Source organism: Festucalex cinctus, chromosome 1 (assembly GCF_051991245.1).
Source record: "Festucalex cinctus isolate MCC-2025b chromosome 1, RoL_Fcin_1.0, whole genome shotgun sequence".
NCBI classification, from domain to species: Eukaryota; Metazoa; Chordata; class Actinopteri; order Syngnathiformes; family Syngnathidae; genus Festucalex; species Festucalex cinctus.
Window position 1 is genome coordinate 680,822 of NC_135411.1, and position 8,909 is coordinate 689,730.

General features: G+C 39.8%; 2 protein-coding genes across 2 annotated transcripts in view; both read left to right on the forward strand.

Annotated features, from left to right (window-relative positions):
* LOC144009310 (uncharacterized) overlaps window positions 1-2,485 on the forward strand; it is a 99,776-nt gene extending 97,291 nt beyond the window's left edge. The window contains exon 7 of the mRNA XM_077509031.1: window positions 1,452-2,485. Within this exon, the coding sequence (XP_077365157.1) occupies window positions 1,452-2,254 (803 nt within the window). The 3' untranslated portion in view covers window positions 2,255-2,485. The remainder of the gene's footprint in view (window positions 1-1,451) is intronic.
* A 3,264-nt stretch (window positions 2,486-5,749) lies between these two features.
* On the forward strand, window positions 5,750-8,660 carry LOC144006198 (uncharacterized). Its single transcript, XM_077504928.1, has 3 exons — window positions 5,750-5,756; window positions 6,001-6,246; window positions 6,905-8,660. Exons 1-3 carry the CDS (start codon window positions 5,750-5,752, stop codon window positions 7,807-7,809), a joined length of 1,158 nt encoding a protein of 385 aa, XP_077361054.1. The 3' UTR covers window positions 7,810-8,660.
* Window positions 8,661-8,909: the final 249 nt, after the last annotated feature.

The following is an 8,909-nucleotide window of genomic DNA, read 5'->3' on the forward strand; positions in this document are numbered from 1 at the left end:
ATTGTGGTAAGGCGTTAATTTTGGAAGTGAAAAGGAAGAGCTCATGGTGTGAATTGGTAAAATATATTGAAGTTGGAACAAAGTGAATCGAATGAAAAATGTGGAAGTAAATGTGAAATGTAGAATCTCTCATTATGAATACATTGGAAAAAACGTGTACGAAATCGGGAATTGCGAGTAAGGCGGGAATTTTGGAACAGGAAAAGAGCTCGTGGTATGATTTGGTGGAATATATTGACGTTGGAATGAAGTAAATTGGATGAAAAATATGGAAGGAAATTTTGAATCTTCCATTAAGAATGCATGAGGAAAAATTGGGTACAAAATCGGGAATTGTGGGTAAGGCGTGAATATTTGGAATATGTTTAAATTAGAAAGATGAGAATGGGATGAATCATGTGGAAGTAGGGGTCTTCCAGCCTAACTATAGTTACAAATAGGTGTTTTAATTTTCTATGTAAAAGTTGAAATGTATGCGGATGGACAATATCAACTCAACTCAATTTAGTTGACTTAGAGAGATTAAAATGGTTTTAGATTTGACCTTATATCGGCTGTCAGATTTTTAACAAGGCTAATACCTTTTTTCCTTTTTCTTTTTTGTTTTTTGGGCATGGGCCAATCCGAGTGTGCGTGGCCCCAAGTCGAGGTGCACTGTAGAAACAATAATGCACATCATCTCACGCTTGAAATTTGACTTGACCAACCCAAATGTGTGTTTGTGTTCTTGTGTCCTGCAGACGTCGCTGAGAAATATCTTCGTCCTGACCAAGAGGACATGAAGCCTCCGAATGTTAAAGAGGAGGAAGAACATCCTTACATCGAAGAGGAAGAAAAGCCCGTTCGTGTCAAAGAGGAGGAGGTTGAGGATGACGTCACCAAGTCACCAATGACCTTCGCCCCTTTAAAGAGTGAAGATGAAGTCAAGGGTGAGAGTGAGGAGGGCAGAGGGGCGGAGCCTCCAAACAGGATCTTAAATCCTCAAAACATGATTCCAGAAAGTGATGCAGACCACTGGGGATCATCACGAGCAAAAAGTGATGACATAAGGTCCCTTTATTCTTATGCTGACTTTGATGATGATGATGATGATAATCTGGATGGTAATTATGAACGCGCTGCTGATGATAGGTCGTGTCACGCTGATGACAAATCCTGCGAATGTTCTCACTGTGGGAAAACATTGAGTTCAAAAGGAAGTTTGAAAATTCACTTGAGAAGACACACTGGGGAAAAACCTTTTTCTTGCTCAGATTGTGGCAAAAGCTTCTTTCAGAAGTCAGAATTAACGATACACACAAAAACACACACTGGGGAAAAACCTTTTTCTTGTTTAGATTGTGGCAAAAGCTTCTCTTGGAAGTCATATTTAACAAGACATACAAGAACACACACTGGGGAAAAACCTTTTTCTTGCTCATATTGTGGCAAAAGCTTCTCTGACAAGTCAGATTTAACAACACATACAAGAAGACACACTGGGGAAAAACCTTTTTCTTGCTCATATTGTGGCAAAAGCTTCTCTGACAAGTCAGATTTAACAACACATACAAGAAGACACACTGGGGAAAAACCTTTTTCTTGTTTAGATTGTGGCAAAAGCTTCTCTCGGAAGTCAGCTTTAACAACACATACAAGAATCCATAGTGGCGAGAAACCTTTTTCTTGCTCAGATTGTGGCAAAAGCTTCTCTCAGAAGCCAAATTTAACATTACATTCAAGAACACACACTGGGGAAAAACTTTTTGCTTGTACCCACTGTGGCAAAAGCTTCTTTCAGAAGTCACATTTAACAACACATACAAGAAGACACACTGGGGAAAAACCTTTTTCTTGTTTAGATTGTGGCAAAAGCTTCTGCCAGAAGTCAGAATTAACGATACATACAAGAAGACACACTGGCAAGAAACCTTTTTCTTGCTCAGACTGTGGCAAAAGCTTCCCTGCCAAACCTGAATTAAGAAGCCACATAAGAACACACACGGGACAGAAACCATATTCATGCACAAAATGTGGGGAAAGCTTTGCTTCCACCAATTCTTTAACAGCACATGCAAAAACACACACTGGAGAGAAACCGTATTCCTGCTCAGATTGTGGAAAAAGCTTCTCGTCCATGTCAAATTTAAGAAAGCACACAAGAAGACATGGTGGGAAGGAACCATTCAGTTGCAGTGTTTGTCCTAAAAGATTCTCTTGTAAAAAGCTTGCTGAGAGACACGAGTGTGATGGTGAGAATGGCAGCCATCTTTGAAGCTTCAAAAAATGAAGGGAAGTGAGACTGGTGTGCTGTAAAAGTGTCAATGCATCTTAAAAGTGTAAATGTGATGCTTTCAAAACTACTCAACCTGTAAATATTAAATCTTTGCTGTTAATGTGTTTAAATGTCAATGTATGTTTTTTTTTTGTACGTAATTTAGGAAGTTATTTTTGTTTGCTTCTGAATGTTGTTAATGGTTGTTGATGTTTGTACGTGTTGTGTATTTGCTTGTGTAAAGCACATTGATTTGCCTTGTGTATGAAATAGAAATAAAGCCACCTTGCAATTTTCCCCAAATAAGCGTCGACAATACGTTCAGACACACAAAGCCATCTGCGATTAAAATTTTTTGTTGAACAGTGTTATCACTGAAATGATTGACGCAAATGTCCTACTCTTTGTTGCTAACTCAACCACCACAGCTCCGTGCTAGCTAACACGCCATATGGTAGTGCATTTTGCACATTCTATCTTTCTATGTAACAATTTTGACATGATTAGCATACAATATTCAGATGACATCAGAACAAAATTGTGTCCATACCTGGTTTTGATTCTTTCATTTTTCATGGAATAATATCATTTCTGTTCATGTGGCACTTTTGCCTCTGCAGGCAAATTGTTCTTGTCGTCAAACAACCTTTCATCACATTTTGAAATCAAAATACAAATCAAATGGAGTAGATGCCACCTGGACTTCCGGGCTTCACACACCAGCTCCGTTTCCGGCCACCGCTGCGACTCACAGGCGGCGTTCCGACAAAAATGATCACATTAAGAGAAGCGACAGTACAATGCAATTGCATTTGTACTTCTGAGTGTGGCGCTGATGAGATGATGCTCCCCCTGGTGGGAAGTGTGTGGCAATACCTTACATCCCTAGCCAATCAGCATTAGTGCCCTCCCTACAAATAAGGAGTCAGTTGGTACCTGCCCTCAACTTACTCCTTGGCTCTGAGGTCCGCCTCCTTGACTTCAATGGCTTGTCATCATCAGTCATCACGAACATTTTACCTTTATTGGAAGGTAAGTGTTGCGTCAAAACTTTGCTGAAGGAAAGTGTGAGAGCCACAGATGAGAAAAACTGGCCAAAAGTCATTTGTATAACTTGCAGTACAAATAAATATTGCATATATCAATAATATATCATCAGATACTGTCCCAAACATTTACTACTAACTAAGACCAGTAATTAAACTCATAACATTTGGTGGTTTAAATCTCATCCCAGATAATAAACTTTCAGTTTACCTCAAAATGCTTGTTCAACTTTGATGGCGAATTTTTAAACTGCACATCCACTTTAATAAACTGGTGCCATTTAAAACTCTACAATTATATCGGGAACAAAACATTGAAAAAGGGAATGGAACTTTCGAACTGCAGCAAAAAATAAATATATAAAAAATGGCGGCATCTGTCGATGCCGTGATGACGATGCTTGTTTTGAAGCCTCCGCACAGTTTCCAGCAGCCAATCATAAGGCAGCGGGGGCGTGTCCTGCTTGACTTAACTTCCGCAGGTCTTCTGTACTGTGTGGGCTGTCGGCTATCCAGCTCAGTGCTCTCAGTCTAGTTAGCTTAGCTTAGCTTAGCTTAGTTTAGCTGAGCTTAGCTTAGCTTAGCTCGCTAGCCGCTAACAAAGAGAAGCACATAACACGTGGTCAGGAAGAGACCAAGTGTGACTTTGTTGGCATTATTGTGCCAAAATGTCGGCGAGAACGACACCAAAGGACGAGGAGGAACATTTTGGAGTCAAAGAAGAGAACGAGCAACATTTTCAACCGCTGGACGATGTTTGCGAGCAGCCTCGAATTGTGCTACACGCAGCAGGTTTGTACACTTGTTATTACTCTCCCTTTCTGAAGCACAACTATAAATACTATAAAGCGTGAAGAAATTTCAGCGCTGTTCAATTCAACTTTATTCCGGACAGGGGACGGTTATCCAGTCATCAGACAGTCATACCAATGTCTGTAACAGACGTGTGCGATTTGAAGAACACTTTAAGGTCCAGGATATTATTGTATTAAAACGGTGTTTCCCCACATGCATTTTTTTACAATATTGCCACATTAATCTTTTTGTCATGATTACTGCATTATTACATTCAACTGCTGTTGCAACCACTGTTCATTTTGACAAGAAATTTCAATTTAGTTTGTCTTTTGACCAAAATGTATCAAAGTTGTAGTCATAATTTAGTCCTCTGATTGTATTTTAGTATTAATCCAATTTTAGTATTGACATTTTAGTCGCCATACACATCAACGTTTATGCAGAAAATTATAACACACCTATTTGGAACTGTAGTTTAACACGCAAGACACATTTCACACAATGGTGTCTTTATTGTTTCAATGAAACGTGTTTAACTGACAATAATATGACTTAGTTTTCACCTGAATAAAAAAAAATAAAAGTGCACAATTAAATTGCTTGAGATTAATCTTAGAGCTGCGCAATGAATGTAACCATGTTTGAACATTGAACAAAGTGCAGTGAACAGTGAACAGTTTCTGAGTGGTTCTTTTCTCCAATTCGCGTTTCATTCATTCTGATTGGATTGTGTGAATTTTCGTCACTCTGTTGTTTTCGTTTTAGCCATTGACAAAATTGTCAGTCGATTTTAGTTGTAGTTATCGTCTCAATGAATGGCTTCTATTTTAGTTTCCGTTTAATTTTTGTCTGAAAAAAACAAGTTTGTCACAAAAATCATGACATTTTTTTGTTGACGAAATTATCGCTAGTTGCCACTGTAACATTCATGAACTCAACTTTATTTATAAAGCGTCTTAAAAACAGGCATTGCTGTATACAAAGTGCTGTACATGAAATATAAATCGGTTGTGCAGTCAAGAATAAGCTAACAAAACAAGAACAAAGCAAACATTTCGAAGTGTGTATACAAGTTTTTGTGTTTTTTTTTTTACAAGTAAATACATTTTACATCAGTAAATTAATAATAGACCTGGTCAAAATAGTCCGTGTGCCGCGTCATCCTGTGCTGCCAGCATGTGAGCAGTGCTAATTTCGTCAACGAATAATTTTCAGCATGAAATTTTTCTTTCAGATCGAAATTAAACAAAAACTAAAATAGAAGCCATTCATTGACATGATAACTAGAACTAAAATTGACTTACAATTTAATCAATGACTAAAAGGAAAATGAAAACAACACAGTGACGAAAATTCACACAATCCAATCAGAAGGAATGAAACGCGGGTTGGAGAAAAGAACCACTCAAAGTGTTCACTGTTCACTGCACTTTATTTAATTAATTTAATTATTTATTTCATTGTGCAACTGTAAGATTAATCTCAAGCAATTATGTACTTTTTTTTAATTTAGGTGAAAACTAAGTTATATTATTGTCAGTTCAGTATGTTTCATTTAAACAATAAAGACACTGTTGTATTAAATACGTCTTGTATGTTAAACTACAATTACAAATACATGCCACCCCAACCACCCCTACTTTGTACACAGATGTTTGGTAAAGCGATTTTCCCCCTGTGCTATTTTGATCAACAAATTGGCTGCAACAATGTAACAAGGGGGAAATATTGAACATTTCATCTCGTCACTGGACACGTGGTGAAGGAGCGCACACCCTCGAGATGAATGGATTCTAAAAAAAAAAAAAAAAAAAAAATTCGATTGTGACAGTACTATCAACTCACACTTGAAATTTGACTTGACCAAACCAAATGTGTGTTTTGTCTTCTTGTGTCCTGCAGACGTCGCTGAGAAATATCTTCGTCCTGACCAAGAGGACATGAAGCCTCCGAATGTTAAAAAGGAGGAAGAACATCCTTACATCGAAGAGGAAGAAAAGCCCGTTCGTGTCAAAGAGGAGGAGGTTGAGGACGACGTCACCAAGTCGCCACTGACCTTCGTCCCTTTAAAGAGTGAAGATGAAGACGAGGATGGGGAGGCGGAGCTTCCAAGCAGCAGCTCAACTCGTCAACACATGACGACAGAAGGTGATGCAGACCCCTGGCGACCACCACAAGCACAAAGTCATCATGACATAAGGGCTAGAGATAGACCGATATGTTTTTTCAGGACCGATACCGATGGAGATTATTAGTAGTCAAGGAGGCCACTAACCAACATTTGAAGTCGATATTCATTGACAGTAAAGGAGGGAGGTGTTTGGCGTCAATTTTTTCTAAAATACAAAAGCCAATCTTGCATCTGTTGTGTCATCTAAAAAAGTGACATATTGCTCAAGTTTTCGAAAGTAAATATTTTTCCCCCAAATTTAAAAACGCCTGCAATATTAAACGTTGACATTTCTGGTCACAAAAACAAATGGTTCAGAAGATTCCCAGGGTCAGTAGCATCTCTGATAAAGTTAACTGAAAATTTAAAGAAATAGCTCCCACAAAGGTTTCCCTCAGAAGTCAACGTTTGCAATAAACAAAAGAACACAAACTGGTGAAAAACCTTAGATCATCCTTTGATCCATAGATCAAAGTGCTCCATGTGCAGTGTTGTCGGCAAACTTTTTTTTTTTTATGGATTGGCAAATCCGAGTGTGCGGTGGGCCCAAGTCGAGGTGCCACTGTAGAAACGATAATACACATCAACTCACGCTTAACCAACCTAAATTTGGCTTTGTCTCTTTGTGTCCTGCAGACGTCGGTGAAAAATATCTTCGTCCTGACGAACAGGAACTGAAGTCTCCTCATGTGAAAGAGGAGGAGGAGGAGCATCCTTATTTTAAAGAAGAAAAAAATCCCCTTTGCGTCAAAAAGGAGGAGGTTGAGGATGACGTCACCAAGTCACCAATGACCTTCGCCCCTTTAAAGAGTGAAGATGAAGTCAAGGGTGAGTGTGAGGAGGGCAGAGGGGCGGAGCCTCCAAACAGCATCTCAACTCCTCAAAACATGACTCCAGAAAGTGATGCATACCATTGGGGATCATCACGAGCAAAAAGTGATGACACAAGGTCCCTTTCTTCTTATGATGATGATGATTATGACGATGATGATCTGGATGGTAATGGTGAACACCCTGATGGTGAGAGGTCGTGTCACACTGACAACAAATCCTGGGAATGTTCTCACTGTGGGAAAACAATGAGTTCAAAAGGAAGTTTGAACATTCACTTGAGAAGACACACTGGAGAAAACACTTTTGTTTGTACACACTGTGGCAAAAGGTTTTCTCAGCGGTCAGATTTAAAAACACGCACAAGAACGCACACTGGGGAAAAACCCTTTGCTTGTACATACTGTGGAAAAAGGTTTTCTCAGCAGTCAATTTTAACAAGACATACAAGAACGCGCACTGGGGAAAAACCTTTTGCTTGTACAAACTGTGCCAAAAGGTTCACGCAGAAGTCACATTTAACAGCACATGCAAGAAGACACACTGGCGAGAAACCTTTTTCTTGCTCATGTGGAAAAAAGTTTCCTTTACAAAGGATATTTAAAAAGACACATAAGAAGCCACACGGAAGAGAAACCGTATTCCTGCTCAGATTGTGGAAGAAGTTTCTCTTACATGTCAAATTTACGAAAACACACAAGAACACATGAGCTGCTTTGACACCAGCAAGACCAGGAACTTTGAGTTTTGGGTCAAGGGAGTTCTTGGTTGTAAAAGTTCAGCTGATGTAGAGACAACGCCCCTGAATTTGACCAATCAGCCGTGGACATTGCAGCCCGCCCCCTCAAAGTTCCTGCCTGGCTCAGCAAGACCCTGCTGCCGAGATAGCACTTGGATGCCACCTGGGGAATTTAATTAACCTGGTAATTGTTGATGGTGGAAAAACACCCAATCTGAATTTTACCAAGGTCAACTGAAAAGTTATCCAAAAGTTCCGACGGTGGAAAAACCCGAATAGTGAGAACTGAGAAGGAACCATTCAGTTGCAGTGTTTGTGCTCAAAGATTCTCTCGTGAAAATCTTACTGAGAGACACGAGTGCGCCGGTGACAATCGCAGCGATCTTTGAAGCTTAAAAAAAAATGAAGGGAAGTGAGTCTGGTGTGCTGTAAAAGTGTCAATGATTTTGAATAAAAAACAAGAGTGTAGGAAATATTTAATCCCTCCCTGATTTTGAGACTTTTCATACGAAGTGTCATGTTTTGGTTTTGTGGGGGGTGGGATTTTGTTTTCTTTTGTTGTTTTTGGTTGTTTGTCATGTGTTCCTTGTCTCTTCCCTTGTCCCGTTATGTCAAACCACGTCCACCTGAGTGTGTCTTCCCTTCCCAGTGTATCCACCAATCAGCTTCCCTTGCCACTTGTGTCTTGCCCAGCTGTGTCTAGTCATTGTCAATTAGCCTGTGTGTATTTAGTCACCTGTTTTCCGTTCGGTTCTTGGGGGAGTCATTGTGCCTGTTCATGTTCATGTCCCTGTTTTCCGTGCCGTGCCGTGCCGTGCCGTGCCGTGCCATGCCATGCCATGCCATGCCATGCGTTTGTTTTTGATCTTGTTGATTTTTTCCATAGTCCCTTGTTTACATTTTTTGTTAATTAAATCCCCTTTTTTACTTGCATCCCTGCCTTGCCCTGTTTTTGTTGACCCCTGCATTTGGGTCCTGCCTCCAACACCCCCACACCTTGACACTAAGTATGTGTGTATGTTTGTGTATATTTACACGCACCCACCTCTGGAGATGGGGAGCGCCGGGCAT